At 36.3% G+C, this 17,322-nt stretch overlaps 1 protein-coding gene across 11 annotated transcripts in view; it reads left to right on the top strand.

The window, feature by feature from the left end:
- VPS13B (vacuolar protein sorting 13 homolog B) overlaps positions 1-17,322 on the top strand; it is a 780,541-nt gene that overhangs the window by 133,677 nt on the left and 629,542 nt on the right. For all 11 annotated transcript variants that reach the window (XM_070477337.1, XM_070477338.1, XM_020914637.2 and 8 more), the window contains one exon: positions 6,158-6,339. In XM_070477337.1, the coding sequence (XP_070333438.1) occupies positions 6,158-6,339 (182 nt within the window). The remainder of the gene's footprint in view (positions 1-6,157; positions 6,340-17,322) is intronic.

Below are 17,322 nucleotides of genomic sequence, written 5' to 3'. Positions count from 1 at the left end.
TATCACTGCTGAGCTGGGGACCAGAGGAGGTAACATAGGTAAATAAAAATACCACAGAACTTACTGTGCCTGCTGAAGTCGAGTTGTTTTAAACTTTTTTGTTTAATATTTTTTTGATTATGTGATCCCCTGTTTGTTACAGGTTTTGTTGGTTTCTCGAGTTCTGAAAAAGTTGATTTTTGATGGCATTGCCAGCTTTTTTGTTGCTTCAGTTGGTAAATCTTCTGCCTGAAATGCAGGAGACCCAGGTTTGATTCCTGGGTTAGGAAGATCCCCTGGAGAAGGAAATGGCTACCCACTCCAGTACTTGCCTGGAGAATCCCATGGACAGAGGAGCCTGACAGGCTAGAGTCCACGGGATCGCAGGACTCAGACATAACTTAGCGATTAAACCACTACCCCCAAACTTTTGGTGTAGCTTACTCTACCGGTTTTGATGGTACCATTTCACTTTTGGAAGTTATTTTTTAAAATGCAGTTTTCTCTCTCTCTTTTTTATTTAAAATGTTTTAAATTGAGATGTCGTAGCCACTATGGAAAACAGTGTGGAGATTCCTTAAAAAGCTGGAAATAGATCTGCCATACGACCCAGCAATACCACTTTTAGGCATACACACTGAGGAAACCAGATCTGAAAGAGACACGTGCACCCCAATGTTCATTGCAGCACTGTTTATAATAGCCAGGACATGGAAGCAACCTAGATGCCCATCAGCAGACGAATGGATGAGGAAGCTGTGGGACATATACACCATGGAATATTACTCAGCCATTAAAAAGAATTCATTTGAATCAGTTCTAATGAGATGGATGAAACTGGAGCCCATTATACAGAGCGAAGTAAGCCAGAAAGATAAAGACCATTACAGTATACTAACACATATATATGGACTTTAGAAAGATGGTAACGATAACCCTATATGCAAAACAGAAAAAGAGACTCAGATGTATAGAACAGACTTGTGGACTCTGTGGGAGAAGGCGAGGGTCGGATGTTTCAAGAGAACAGCATGGAAACATGTATATCTAGGGTGAAACAGATCACCAGCCCAGGTTGGATGCATGAGACAAGTGCTCGGGCCTGGTGCACTGGGAAGACCCAGAGGGATGGGGTGGAGAGAGAGGTGGGAGGGGGGACCAGGATGGGGAATACATGTAAATCCATGGCTAATTCATCTCAATGTATGACAAAAACCACTGCAATGTTTTAAAGTAATTAGCCTCCAACTAATAAAAATAAATGGAAAAAAAATAAATAAATTGAGATGTCGTTAATTTACATGGTTCAGGTGTACAGCACAGTGACTCAGTTGTGTATACATATCGATATATATTCTTTTTCAGATTTTTTTTCCATTATAGACTATTATAAGGTGTTGAATATAGTTCCCAGTGCTGTACAATAGTTCCTTGTTGTTTATCTATTTTACATATAGAAGTATGTAACCCTAAATTCCCAATTTATCCCCCCTTCCCCTTTGGCAAGCAAGAGTTTTTTTGTATGTCTGTGAGTCTGTTTCTATCTAGTAAATAAGTTTATTTGCATCACTTCTTTAGATTCTGTGTGTTAAGTGCTATCATATATTTGTCTTTCTCTATCTGACTTAAAAGTGAAGTTTGTATCTGTGAGAAAGTAAGAAATTATCTGATAATTCAATGTTGAGTCACGGAGTGAAGATAGTTTGATACATTGGTAATGCTCATGTCTTACCCTCTCATTTTAAAAATGTTTAACGAAATTAATTCATTTTGATATAGTTTTTGATTTCCATAGTCCATTCTTGAAGTATTGCAGTTTGAATTTTTTGAAAAAATAATGATATATGTTTCTCAAAGAACAAAGCAAAAGAATACAGATATTTACATAGAGAAAAAAGGGAAAAGATCATGTAAAGTCATCCTCTTTTATCATCTCCCAGGAATGAACATAATAGTTCAGGAATGAACATCAATAGTTCAGGAATAATAGTTCAGGAATGAACATCAATAGTTCTATTGAGAATTTTTTCTTTCAGCATATAAGCAAATGCAGACATATTTTTATGTGTGGGTAACCTGCCATTTCCTGCCATTACCTGGAACCATATTATAATGCAACTATGTATGCTTTTGCCATATTTCAGCATCTCCTTTCATTTCAGTAGTTTCATCTCTCTCTCTCTTTTTATTATCTGAGTATTTTTGTAACAATTAGTCTTGCTGTGCTGGGTTGTCAGTTGCTGTGTGGGCTTTTCCGTAGTTGTGGCGAGGGACTTCTCATTGCCATGGCTTCTCTTGTTGCGGAGCATAGGCTCTAGGTGCGTGGTCTTCAGTAGTTGTGGCACTAGGGCTCAGCAGTTGCAGTTCCTGGGCTCTGGAACACAGGCTCAATAATTGTGGTGTGTGGGCTTAGTTGCTCTGAGGCATGTGGGATCTTCTCTGACCAGGGATTGAACCCATATCTCTTCCATTGGCAGATGGATTCTTTATACCACTGAGCCAGCAGTGAAACCCTATCTGAGTAGTTTTGCATCAAGTCATTGTATCAGAATTTGTTCAATGATGAGATTTTCTCAGGTTGAGGCTACTGTAAATAAGCTGCTGACACTGTCATTGTGTAAATATTATTGCAGACTCATGTGCAAATTGTTTTCAGATAGATTCCTGAAAGATGAGTTAGAGGCTGGAAGGCCTTGTTAGTCTGATAGGTTAAAAGAATCATTTGTTGTTGGTTAGATGCTGAGTCGTATCTGAGTCTTTTGTGACCCATGGACTGTGGCCCAGCAGGCTCTTCTGTCCATGGCATTTTCCAGGCAGGAATACTGAAATGGATTGCCATTTCCTTTTCCAGAGGATCTTCCCCCCCAGGGGTCAAACCCATGTCTTCTGCATTGTAGCCAGATTCTTTACTGCTGAGCCAGGGAAGCCTGAAAGTCATACGTTGTCTTAATTTGAATTTCCCTTTTTACTGATTAGGCTCAAGAATCTTTTCATGTTTATGGATCATTTTATTTTAACATTCTGTGAGTTTCTTGTTTATATCTTTGTACCATTTTTGAATTGAGGCATCTGTTTTCTTTAATGAATTTTATAATTTTTTCTCTTGAAATTATTCATATTTATTCTTCAGGATTCAACTTAAATATAACAACTGCACTTTCCCTCAGCCGTTTTGGTGTATCTTACAGGAACTTGCTTTCAGCATTGTTATAGCATTTGTTTTGTTAAATTCTAATTACTGGTTTATTGTCTCACAACTAGATTCTGAATTCTTTGTGTAAAGATGGTGCCTGTGTCTTCAATTTCCAGCAGAGAGCATTGTCTGTTAAGCTTACAAAGTTGCTCATGACTGAGGGACAGAGCACATAATTGATTTTAACTATAGTTTCTGTGGTAGATTGGGCAGGGATGATTGTGTTGTTTTCATCATGTAGTCACTAAGTTGTGTCCAACTCTTTGTGACCCCATGGGCTGTAGCCTTCCAGGCTCCTCTGTCCTTAAGATGCTACCCGAATCATCTGCCTGAATCACTGTCCAGAAATACCCACACAGCTGTCACTTACCTCCTTCAAGTCTGCTGAAGTTTTGCTTGGAATTAAACCTTTCCATTTAATAAGATCTACATTGTGTGTGTGAAAGTCTGTCAGTCATGTCCAACTGTTTGTGACTGCATGGACTATACAGTCCATGGAATTCTCCAGGCCAGAATACTGGAGTGGGTAGCCTTTCCCCTCTCCCCGGGATCTTCCCAACCCAGGGATCAAACCCAGGTCTCCTGCATTGCAGGTGAATTCTTTACCAGCTGAGCCACAACGACCCACTGTATATGAAATTGCTCTCTCTTCAGTAATTCCTGTTCCATGCTCTTCTTTTCCTGTTTCTGAGGACATTTGTCTTCTAACTTCCTTATATCATTTGTTTATTTTTATTGATTGATTTTTTAAATATGTTTCCTATCCCCAGTAAAGTGAGTACACTGGGATTTTATTGTTCTTTCTTTTGTTCATTGATGTTTTAAAATGGCTAGTACTAACTTGCTTCAGTCATGTCCTACTCTTTGCGACCCCATGGACTGTAGCTTGACAGGCTCCTCTGTCAGTGTGATTCTCCAGGCCAGAATACTGGAGTGGGTTGCTTTGCTGTTCTTCAGGGGATCTTCCCAATCGAGGGATCTAACCTGCGTCTCTTATTGTAAAACCTGCATCCTGCATTGTAGGTGGGTTCTTTACCACTAGCACCACCTGGAATATTTCCTAAGTAGGTAGTGCCTGACTGCTGTACATAAGCATTTAATAAATATATGTTGATTTTATAGATTTTTCTAGAGAACAGCTTTACCATGAAGTTTGAATACTAGCTAGGCTTAACGTGAGACCTAAACAGTCAGTCTTAGTAGCATTGTAGCTCTTTTAGTTTTTCTACAACCCTAGAAATGCAAAGTAAAAATCCAATCTTGACTTTGAAGGATATTAGGTTTATTATTAATAGCAAGACAGTTCTTAGCTGCAATACCAATGGCTAGAAAAGGAGCCCATTGACTTTAAAGATGACTGAAATTAGAAGCATTTCTGGAAGGGTTCTTCTTTGGTGGGCTTGTGGTTAAGAATCTGTGCTTTCAATGCAAGGGACATGAGTTTGATACCTGGTTGGGAAACCAAGATCCCATATGCTGCACGGTGCAGCCGAAAAACAAATAAAATAGTGTCTGAGGAGACTTCAAAAAAAAAAGAAAGAAAGCCTGCCTGGCAAATGTAAAAGTAACCAATTGATATGAGACTGTCAGTATCTCATCAGTATGGAGCATTGCTTGAAACCCGTTTATAGTCTTCTTATGGTTAAGTAGCCCCATATACTGATTGTTTTTACTAGTCTGTAGTGGACAGGTTAGGGAATTTTGTAGAAGGGGAATTCTGGAGAAGTCCTGGTCCCTCCATGTTACTTTATTAAAATGAATGGCCATAGCACTTTTTTCTCTATTTGTTCTTTTCTCCAGGAGTATCAATTATGTATATTTTAGGTTATCCTTTTCTGACAGTCATATCAGTGTCCTTTTCTAAAATCATTTTATACTTCTGCAAAAGTCGTGTGTGACTTTCTCAATTTCATCTGTTCCTCAGTGTATTTTATGTTTTTAATGTCTAAATATATGAGGATTTTACAGATACTTTTATTTATAGTTTAATTCCAGTGTAATCTGCACATATGTTCTATATGATTTCATTCCTTTTAATTTTATTTAATTTGGTTTAGTAAACGTAAATTGGTGTAGCCGCTGTGGAAAACAGTGTGAAGATTTCTCAAAAAGCTAAAAACAGAACTATCATATGATCCAGCAGTTCAACTCCTGGGTAAATGTTTAAAAAAAAATAGAAACACTAATTTGAAAAGATAATGTACTCTAGTGTTCGTAAGCAGCATTATTTGCAGTTGCCAAGATTTAGAAACAAGTGTCCATCTACAGAGGAATGGATAAAGAAAATGTGGCGTGTGTGTATATACACACAGTGGGATACTACTCAGCTGTAGAAAAGAATGAAGTGTTGCCATTTGCAGCAATATGGATAGACTTGAAAGATGATATGCCAACTGAAATAAGTCAAAGGCAAATACTGTATGATATCATTTATATGTGGAATCTAAAATAAAATACAACAAACTAGTGAATGTAATTAAAAAAAAAAAAGAAAAAAGAAGCAGACACACAGATACAGAGAACAAAGTGGTGGGTACCAAGGGGATGTAAAATAGGTTCAAGGATGTTTTGTGCAACATGAGGAATGTAGCCAATGTTTTGTAATAACTGTAAATGGAAAGTAACCTTTCCAAATTGTGCAGAAAATAAATTTAAGAAAAGAGAATAAGGCAGATCTACTAGTAAATCCTATTTTAAGTATTAATTAGTATTATTTTTATTTTTGATGATTGACTTGATTAAAGTATAATGCTTGAGCCGTATGTATGTGTATGAATATGTGTGTGGACATTATTCTAGTTTGTATTTTTTGTTACTGTTACAGGTTCTGAAATAAAGTTAGTAGAATTGCATTTCTCATTGATGGAACTCTAATTAAAATAATGTCCCTGGATACCTTTTTTGTCTTGCATCTTATTTTATATGTTGTTTTTTATAAATATTACTTAATATATTGTTTGTTATGCTTTCTGTTTTCTTATGCAGGACCAAAAGATCTCAGATTGCTATAACTGAAGGCATTTTTGAGCTTCCAAATCTCACAATTCAAGCTACAAGAGCTCAGACACTTCTGCTTCAAGCAATATATCAAAGTTGGTCTCATAGTGGAAATGTCAGCTCTTTAGCAGTTAATGAAGCTTTGATGAATGAAGTTTTCCAGACTGTAGGTAAGAACACTGTTTTCTTGACAAGTCTATGGAAAACTTTTATTTGAAGTAACTAATATTTTATCATTCAAATTCATTTGTATAGCATGATCAACTTAAATTGAAGTGTATTTCTGTGAAAGCAGGTATTTATAGTTCCTGTAGAAAATCCAAGACGTGAGTTAAGTCATTCAACTTTGTTCTCTGCCATCAACTTGTAGATACAGTTTGTAGTTGCAAGAGATTATTTTTTTACCAAGTCCTTGTACAGATTCTGGGACAACTTTTGAGGGGATCAGTGTGTATATTTGAGATGATTAAAGTCAATTATAAATATAATATATTTGATTATGCTGATAGAGTGGAATAAAATTCCTTTTTTAATTTTATTAAAAAAAATTTTTTTTAACTGACAGATAATTGCTTTACAGAATTGTGCTGGTTTCTGCCAAACATCAACATGAATCAGTCATAGGTATACATATGTCCCCTCCCTCTTCAACCTCCCTCCCACCTTCCTCCTTATCCCACCCCTCTAGGTTGTTACATTAGGATATGTAAAATAGATAGCCAGTGGCCATTTGCTGTATATTCAGGGAACTCAAACCGAGGTGCTGGAAAAAAATTCTTAATTGCAGTATTTTATCATTTGGTAAACAAGTTATTTATTTTATGTGAAAAACTTGAGTCTTACACCCTGAACGAATGAACTACTGAAAATTAAAAATTTACTTTGATGCCAGTATATTATCTTCATCTTATCACTCACTTTATACGTAAATAGGAAAACTTATAGAAGGCTTGCTTGTTTTATGTTGTATCAGCTCAAATAATGTTATTTTCGTTGGCAACATAAAAGAAAGATGTATTTTTATTAAGTGTAATTATGCTTAAAATGTTATTTTTATTTCATTATTTATTAAAATAAATTTGGTTTTGTTGTTGTTACACACTTTTTAAGGTTTTAAGGTCAGACCTTACCATGGGGAGTGTTTTATAAATTCTTAAAAGATGCAGTTTAATAAGAGCCTTTTTTAATTTGATATAGCCGTTGCCTAATGGAAAGTTTCATGGTTGTTTTTTGTCAGGTTTTTAGGATTCTATAAGGAGATTATAGGACTGATGTTTCATTTGTTTAGAAGTTCTTAACTTAGCTTATGAAAGGGCTTTGAATTCTCTGAATCCCCTGAGATAGTGTGCCAGATCTTCTTATGTGTATATACACATATGCACATATCCATATTTATCTTCTCTTTTTGATTTGATTCTTTTATTAAATGTAGTGACTCTGTTTCTTAGTCTTTTAAATTATATCTATTTTTATCATATTAACATAGTTACTATTGTTTTTTCTTTGGTTGGTTTTTGCTATACTTCAGTTTTCATTGTTTTACTTCAAACATATCTATATTTTTATGCTTTAGGTATATGTCTTGGAAATAGCATAGAACTAGATATTTTAGATCAAATTTTATAATCTGCTGTTTTGGTAGTAAATTCAATTCATTTATACTTGATTGTATTTTTTTGTCTTTGTTTCTATCATCTTACTGTTTCATTTCCTTTTATACTGTTTTAGTTACACTACTTATTTTTAAAAAGTGCTATTTTTCTCATTTAATTTTCCCCTGTATAATTGTTTGAAATTTGTATCCTTTTACTGAATTACTAACTTACAAAATAACTGATACTGCTTTGAAAAACAATTTGTTCTTCAAAATGTTATAGAGTTAATATGTGTCCATGCTAAGTTGCTTCAGTCCTGTCGGACTCTGCACCCCTGTGGACTGTAATCCACCAGGCTCCTTTGTCCATGGAGATTCTCCAGGCAAGAATACTGAAGTGGGTTGCCATACCCTCCTCCAGGGGATCTCCCGTCTCAGGGATGAACTGGGTCTCTTAGGTCTCCTGCATTGGCAGACAGGTTCTTTAGCACCACGGGATATAACCCAGCAGTTATATTGCCGAGAATTGAAAACATATCTACATGACAATCTTATACATAAATTCATAGCATTATTCTCTTTTCCTTTTTTGCATGCAGAAGTGTTTATTGATTTGTTTTATTTTATTTTTATTAAAAATTTAAAAAAGTATTTTTCTTCATGCTGCACAGTACGTGGAATCTTAGTTCCCCAACCAGGGATCGAACCCATGCCCCTTGAAGTGAAAGCATACAGTCTTAACCACTGGACCACTCAGGAAATCCTAAAAGTATTTATTTTTTAATAAGAATTTTATACATTTAAGGTATGCAACATGATGTTTTGATATATTTAGTGAAATGATTACCAGTCAAGCTAATTAGCATACCTTCTCACATAGGTACCATTTTTTTTCCTATGATGAGAGCACCTGAAATTTACTCTTAACAAATTTCCAGTATATGATATAGTATTATTAACTAAAATCATCATGCTGTACTTTTTATTTCTAGATTTTACTCATTGTATAAAACTGCATCTTTGTATTTTTTGATCAATATCTCTCATTTCCCCCACTTCCCTACTCCTGGTAAACAGTACTCTGCCCTCTGCTTCTATGAATATGACCTTTTAAAATTACACATGTAACAGAGATCACATAGCATTATTCTTAAGAGCCAAAAGGTGGAAACAGTACAAATGTCTCTTACTGATGAATGGATAAGCAAAATATGTTACATCTTTACAATGAAATATTATTCAGACATAAATAGGAATGAGGTACTGATACTTCATTATCTTACGTGGATGAACCTTGAAAATAATAACGCTAATTAGAAGAAGGCAGATGGCAAAAAGTCTCATATTTTGATTCTAGCTTTATGAAATGCTTAGAATAGGCAGATCCACAGAGAGAAGTAGTAGATTAATGGTTGCCAGAGCCTGGGGAAAGGAGGGATGGGGAATGACTTCATGAGTTTCTTTTGGATTGATGAAAATGTTCTTGAAGTAGATAGTGGTGATGTTTTTATTCTTGTGAATATGGTAAATTCCTCTTAATTGTACACTTTAAAAGGATGAATTTTATGTTATATGAATTTTATCTTGTTCATGACTGTTTAACTGGATTGAATTATTTGTTGTGGTCTGAATGTTTGTGTCCCACCAAAATTCATATGTTGAGATTCTAATGCCCATTGTCATGGCATTAGGAAGTGGGGAGCCTTTGGGGGTTGATTAGATCATAAGAGTGTAGTCATGAGATCAATGTCCATTTAAAAGAGGCCAGAGAGTAGCTCCCTTAACCCTGCTATCATCTGAGGATGCACAAAGAAGTAGGTAGTCTGGAGCCAGGAGGTGGTTCTCACCAGACCCTGACCATGCTGGCAGACTGATTTTGGACTTTCTGTATCCAGAACTGAGAGAAATAAATTTCTGATAGCAGCCCTAAGGGACTAAAACATTTTGTCATTGCCATTCATATGACCATTATTTTATGTAGAGTTACTGTACAAAAGCTTTTCTTTCAGATTTTCACCCAAATTGTCTATAGTGAAGCCTTTCTTTGGCAGAAGCATTTATCACTGTTTGAAATTAACTAATTCATTTTTTGTTGTTGTTTATCAAATTTCTATTTGACATTCCTTTCAGAGTTTTTTGTTTGTTTTCTTTTTTGGTTGGGTATCTCATAGTATTTGTTGTTTGATGTTCAGTTGCTAAGTTGTGTCTGACTCTTGGGACCTGTGGACTGCTGCACGCCAGATTTCCCTTCCCTTCACTATCTCCTGGAGTTTGCTCAAATTATGTTCATAAAGTTGGTGATGCTGCCTAAATGTCTCATCCTCGGCCATACTCTTTTCCTTTTGCCTTCAGTTTTTCCCAGGATCAGGGACTTTTCAGCATCAGTCCTTCCAGTGAATATTAAGAGTTGATTTCCTTTAGGATTGACTGGTTTGATCTCCTTGCAGTCCAAAAAACTATCAAGAGTTTTCTCCAGCACCACAGTTTGAAAGCATCAATTCTTTGGTGCTCAGCCTTCTTTATGGTACAGCTCTCACATCCGCACATGACTACATGAAAAAAACATGTTTGGACCTTTGTTGGCAAAGTGGTGTCTCTGCTTTTTAATATGCTCTCTAGGTTTGTCATAGCTTTTTAACAAGGAGCAAGCATCTTTTAATTTCATGACTGGAGTCACCTTCTGCAGTGATTTTGGAATCCAAGAAAATAAAGTCTGTCACTGTTGCCACTTTTTCCCCATCTATTTGCCTTGAAGTGATGGGACTGGATGCCATGATCTTATTTTTCAATGTTGAGTTTTAAGCCAGCTTTTTCACTCTCCTTTTTTACCCTCATCACAAGGCTCTTTAGTCATCTCATTGTATTAATCTACCTTTATTTAAAATTTTTGTTTTTGTTGCTTAGGTAGCCTAAAAATTCATAATTTTTGATCATACTTACTTTATAACATTCACTCTGACAAATTAATTCCATATTTCCTTTTCTGAATTTATTGAATGGACTGTGCTATGTAAAAGCATCTTATTTAAAATTTCGTACTCTGAAAATATACCATCCTGATAGGATGCTGCTGTAGGTCTTAAAAAAATGGAATAGATAAGTAATCACAGGTTAAGTGGTTTGTAACCTGATAATCTGAGACTTATTTTTTGGAGATTAAGGGAGTTGAGGAATATGAAACGTGTTAGGAAGTTTTTATCTCTTTTCCAAGATTTCTTATTTTTATCAAATGAAGCAGATATAAACTGTATCATTGAATTAATCAGCTAAAATATTTTTTTAAAGTCTGATTTCCAAGTGTCTAGTTTTATTTATTTTTTTTGCTCCCATCCCCCCATCCCAAATCTTACTCTCTTCATTTTATTCTTAGTACAGTGCTTTCTCTGTTTGGTCACTCAGTTGTGTCCGACTCTTTGCAGACCCATGGACTGCAGGACACCAGACCTCCCTGTCTTTCACTGTCTTCTGGAGCTTGTTCAAACTCATGTCCACTGAGTCGATGATGCCATCCAGTCATCTCATCCTCTGTTGCCCCCTTCTCCTCCTGCCCTCAATCTTCCCCAGCATCAGGGTTTTTTCAAATGAGTCAGTTCTTCGCATCAGGTGTCCAAAGTATTGGAGTTTCAGCTTCATCATCAGTCCTTCCCATGCATATTCAGGGTTGATTTTCTTTAGGATTGACTGGTTTGATGATCTTGCTTTCTGATGGAGTCTCAGCATCATAATTTGAAAGCATCAGTTCTTTGGTGCTCAGCCTCCTTTATGTTCCAACTCTCGCATCCAGACACGACTCCTGGAAAAGCCATAGCTTTGATTGTTTTGACCTTTGTTGATAAAGTAATGTCTCTGCGTTTTAACATGCTGTCTGTGATTGTCATAGTTTTTCTTCCACGGAGCAAGCGTCTATTAATTTCATGGCCATTGTCACCATCTGCAGTGATTTTGGAGCCCAAGAAAATAAAGTCTGTCACTGTTTCCACTTTTCCCCCATCTGTTTGCTGTGAAAAGATGGGACTGGATTCCATGGTCTTAGTTTTTTGAATGTTGAGTTTTAAGCCAGCTTTTTCACTCTCCTCTTTCACCTTCATCAGAAGATTTAGTTCATCTTTGCTTTCTGCCATCAGAGTGGTACCATCTGCATATCTTAGGTTGTTGATATTTCTCTTGGCAGTCTTGATTCCAGCTTGAGCTTTATCCAGCCCGACATTTCACATGATGTACTCTGCAGAGAATTTAAATAATTAGGATGACAGTATCCGACCTTGATGTACTCCTTTCCCAATTTTGAACCAGTCCTTTGTTCCATGCCAGGTTCCAACTGTTGCTTCTTGACTTGCATACAAGTTTCTTAGGAGGCAGGTAAGGTAGTTTTGTGTTCTCATCTCTTTACGAATTTTCGACAGTTTGTTGTAATCCACACAGTCAAAGGTTTCAGCGTAGTCAGTGAAGCAGAAGTAGCTCTTTTTCTGCAGTTCTCTTGCTTTTTCTTTTACTCAATGGATGTTGGCAATTTGATCTTTGGTTCTTCTTCTTTTTCTAAATCCAGCTTCTACATCTGGAGGTTCTTGGTTCAGGTACTGCTGAAGCCTACCTTGAAGGATTTTGAGCATTACCTTTTCGCAGTAGAGCAATACTTGTACTTCCTATGCAGTATTTTTATATAAAGAAAACTAAGCACAGAATAATAATCCTTTATTCTTGGTTTAAAGGTACAGAGTTATTTTGCTATTTTATTAACCTCATTAGTTTCTTAAAAACGGCTGTTTAATCTTAATTACATTTTTTCTTTTAATAACTGAGGGTATTAAACATGTCTGGGTATGTAAAATCAAGTAACTTTAGGTTGATAGATTTCATTGGGTCATAGAATAAGCAACAACCTTGTGCACTTGTCTTTAAATGATAGGTAGTAATGGTGCTTCAGAAATGAAACATCAAATTTTGTTTCAAGTATCAAAACTGCAAATCCCTTAATGGAAGAAAGGTCATTTTCTTTATAGCCTCTGTATCATTTATTTATTATTTTAATAGACTCTGTGTTCTCTTTAAGTGAATATCTATGTGAATATTGAATTATGCTACATGTTCTTAAAGCTACATTGGATTTTTCTGCTCTGCCTTTTGAAAAGAATAAAATTAACAGTTATTAAAATAAATAATAAAAACTTTCTGTGCTAATGCTTGTTAAGAGATATAATTTTGTGCATTAAGTTATACTAATCTTTCTGTTACATACAGATTATGGTATAGTGAATGCCTTACTGTCTCTCTCAGATAATAAGAGTATTTTTACTTTTCAGCTATTAAAATTTACTGAATTATAGCATGGTCATCTATTTATGTCTAAACAAAGGGCAGTTTGTTTCACTTTATTTCAGTTAATTTTTTTATTTAGAAAATGGTGATACTATTTGTTGATCTACTCATAGAGTATTTGTGAAATGCAAAATTTTTTGTGGAGTGCATTTGTTGTCTTGTCCTGGCTATAGGTTCCTGCTGGCATCATACACCTGGGGATATTGCCTGTGAAAGTGGTTGTAAGGTGTTAGGTTCTTGGAGACTGAGATAATGACTGTCAGAATTGGAGTCTCAATGGTCCAGTCTTTTAGCTGAGAAGGTAATAGGGAAAAGGTAAAATCAAACAGTAAGGAAGAAAGTAAATAGGGTAACAAAGTAGTGAACTATATAAAAGAAGAACAAAATTCAAGATGTAGGCAAGGTCTTGTTTGAGCTTATTGAGGAGACTGCATTGTGCCTCTTTAATATAGTTGTTTACAAGAGGCTATATCAGGCTCTTGGTCACCTATGAAGAACCATATATTCTCTCTTCTGCTGGAGATTCCAAAGGGGAGTGGAGCAACAGAATATTGAAGTGCACTGCGATGCTAGAAGTATATGAAACTGTGTCCTTTAATCTGCTTTTCACATACTATACAGTTGTCTACTATGCATTTTTCCTTTACTGAGCTGCATTTTGCAGGGACTGGATACCATAAGACTTACTTGAACAATCTGAATTGACTCACCTTTTTTAGGCTGATGTTTCTCATACATTAATTTCTCTTTATCTTCCTTGTAATATTGATGTTGGCAGGTTATGTATCCTCCGTTACACAGTGTGAAAATGTTTGCTTAGAACAATTGGGTGTATTTCTCATGTATCATCCCAGAGATACTCACGAAGTAAGCTAGTTTTTGAAGCCAGGGCTTTGGACCTTTCTGTTACTATTTATTTTTGTTACATCAAACAAACTCTTTGGTGAGTAAGACCAGAAAAAAAGTAAGATAATCAAAGTTTCCTTTTCCATAGAGATCATGTAATGAAAGAATATAAAATATTGGGAATTTAGTTAAAATAGTAAAAACTTATAAATAATAAAGCAGAGATATTAAAGTTGAAACTAAGTATGTATTAGTAATTGATATCTTGATTTACACATTTTTATTGTTTGTTTCTGATGGTCCTCATAGTATAGAGGTTATAAGCTTTGTCCTTTTGCTCAGTTAAAACAAAGTCACACATGGCTTTTGTTTGCTCAGGGAAACAAAGACTTGTTACTTCTTTTTCTTTATTCAGATAGTTCATTGTTTTTTAGACAGTCTAGTTCTGGTCTTTGTTGGGAAATTACTTACAGACTTTAAAATCTATGTGCAAGGTGATCAAATAGACATTTGAATCTGTTATTTAAGTGATGTCTTAATGTTAAAATAAAAATCTACTTTCCAGAATGTAACTGTAAAAGTATTTTATGCAAGATTTCATGTGGGATACCTTAATGGTTGAATAATAAATTTTACCTCATAAAAATGAAATTCAATAATACAGTAGCTTTCTCAGCTCAGTAGCATCTGGCCTATTCTCATGAGAGCCAATATTTTCCAACTCATTAGGATCATGTCGTTCTGTATGTCGTCAACATTGACTTAGCCAAGCTACCTTTACTTACATAACCGCCAAACTATTAAATAGGTCTCTTGTGGAGTGAAGTCAAATATTCCTCTTACTTTACTTCTGCCTTAGAAGAGGGGAAGAAAATGTACATACTGTAACATTTAAACATCTGGTCTGAAACCACATCAGTGTAACTCTGAGGAAAGTTACGGATTTGGTATTCTTCCCAGGTGTGCATATAAAAAGGGTTTTGGAGTTGTTGAACAGTTCTTTAACCATTTAGGAAAAAGATTGAGGTACAGTGATATGCCTTTTCTATCCCTCACTACTTCCCTCAACATGTATGTCCAGTGCATTCTTAAATACATATTTTGAACTGTGATAAAATTTTCTTTCTAGATAGAAGTATTGATTTTTAATTTATCCTTGGCTATAAATAAAAATACTTGAGTTAAATTTGCATTAAAATTACCTGTAAGACATTTTGATGTTTAAATCAGAATAATAATTTAATAAAATATATAGCGAAGACACAAATGGAAAAGATACTCATGCTTATGGATTGGAGGAATCAATATTGTTAAAATAGTCATGCAGCATAATGACTTGCCGTTCACTTATTGGGAAATTATTCCCACAGTAAGTTTAGTTAATGTCCATTGCCTTGTATATTTAGGATAAAAAAAGAAAATATTTTTCCCCTTGTGATGAGAGCTTACAGGATTTATTCTTTTAGCAACTTTCAAATATAATACACAGCAATTAACTAGAGTCGTCATGTTGTATGTTACATTTCCAGTACTTATTTATTTTATATGCGTGTTTGTGTGTGTGTTAGTCACTTAGTCATGTTCAACTCTTTGACCCCATGGAATGTAGCCCACTAGGCTCCTGTCCATGGGATTCTCCAGGCAGGAATACTGGAGTGGATTGCCATTTCCTTCTCCAGGGGATCTTACTGACTCAGGGATTGAACCCAGGTCTCCTACATTACACACAGATTCTTTACTGTTTGAGCTATAGGGAAGTCCCTTATTTATTTTGTAAGTGGAAGTATATACCTTTTGACTGTGCTGAGTCATTCAGTGGTTTCCAGCTCTGTTACCCCATGGACTATAGCCTGTCAGGCTCTTCTGTCCATGGGGATTCTCCAGGCAAGAACACTGGAGTGGGTTGCCATGCCCTCTTCCAGAGAATCTTCCCAATCCAGGGACCAAACCCAGGTCTCCTGCATTGCAGGTGGATTCTTTTCTGTCTGAGCCACCAGGGAAGCCCAGGAATACTGGAGTGGGTTGCCATGCCCGCCTGTAGGGAATCTTCCCAACCCAGACCTCGAACCCAGGTCTCCCACATTGCAGTCAGATTCTTTACCAGCTGAACCACAGGGAAGTCCAAGAATACTGGAGTGGGTAGCCTATCCCTTCTCCAGGGTAACTTCCTGATCCAGGAATTGAACCTGGGTCTCCTGCATTGCAGGCAGATTCTTTACCAGCTGAGCTACCTGGGGAGTCCACCTTTCGACTACTTTTATCCAGTTTCCTTACCCACCTTAAGACTGCCTTTATCCAATTTCTCTACCCTCTCTACCCTGCCTGTTGCAATCACAAATCTGGTCTCTTTTTCTGTGAGGTCTTCTCTCCTCCTACTTTCAGCGTATACGTGAGATCAAACAGTATTTGTCTGTCTTGACTTATTTCACTTAGGACGCCCCTTAAGGGCCACCTTTGTGTGTGTGAGATGCCAGCATTTCCTTTGTTTTTTTGACTGAACAGTATTCCGTGGAATATTTTTGAAAAACTCAGCAGTGGCCACAGGACTGGAAGAGGTCTGCTTTCATTCCAATCCCAAAGAAAGGCAATGCCAAAGAATGCTCAAACTACTACACAATTGTACTCATCTCACAGGCCAAAGTAATGCTCAAAATTCAAGTCAAGCTTCAACAGTATGTGAACTGTGAACTTCCAGATGTTCAAGCTGGATTTAGAAAAGGCAGAGGAACCAGAGATCAAATTGCCAACATCTGTTGAATCATCGAAAAAGCAAGAGTTACAGAAAAACATCTGCTTTATTGACTACACCAAAGCCTTTGTGTGAATCACAACAATCTGTGGAAAATTCTAAAAGAGATGGGAGTACCAGACCCCCTGACCTGCCTCTTGAGAAATCTGTATGCAGGTCCAGAAGCAATAGTAAGAACTGAACGTGGAACAACAGACTGGCTCCAAATAGGGAAATGAGTACATCAAGGCTGAATACTGTCACCCTGCTTATTTAACCTGTATGCAGAGTACATCATGAGAAATGGTGGGCTGGATGAAGTAGAAGCTAGAATCAAGATTGCCAGGAGAAATATCAATAACCTCAGATATGTAGATGACACCACCCTCATGGCAGAAGACAGAGAAGAACTAAAGAGCCTCTTGATGAAAGGGAAAGAGGAGAGTGAAAAAGTTGTCTTAAAACTTAACATTCAGAAAACTAATATCATGGCATCTGGTCCCATCAATTCATGGCAAATAGATGGGGAAACAATGGAAACAGTGAGAGACTATTTTCTTGAGCTCCAAAATCACTGCTGATGGTGACTGTAGCCATGAAATTAAAAGATGCTTGCTCTTTGGGACAAAGTTATGACCCACGTAGACAGCATATTAAAAACCAGACACT

Source organism: Odocoileus virginianus, chromosome 15, assembly GCF_023699985.2.
Source record: "Odocoileus virginianus isolate 20LAN1187 ecotype Illinois chromosome 15, Ovbor_1.2, whole genome shotgun sequence".
Classification (NCBI taxonomy): domain Eukaryota; kingdom Metazoa; phylum Chordata; class Mammalia; order Artiodactyla; family Cervidae; genus Odocoileus; species Odocoileus virginianus.
The sequence above is the reverse complement of the archived record's forward strand: the minus strand, read 5'-3'. Positions and strand labels throughout refer to the sequence as shown.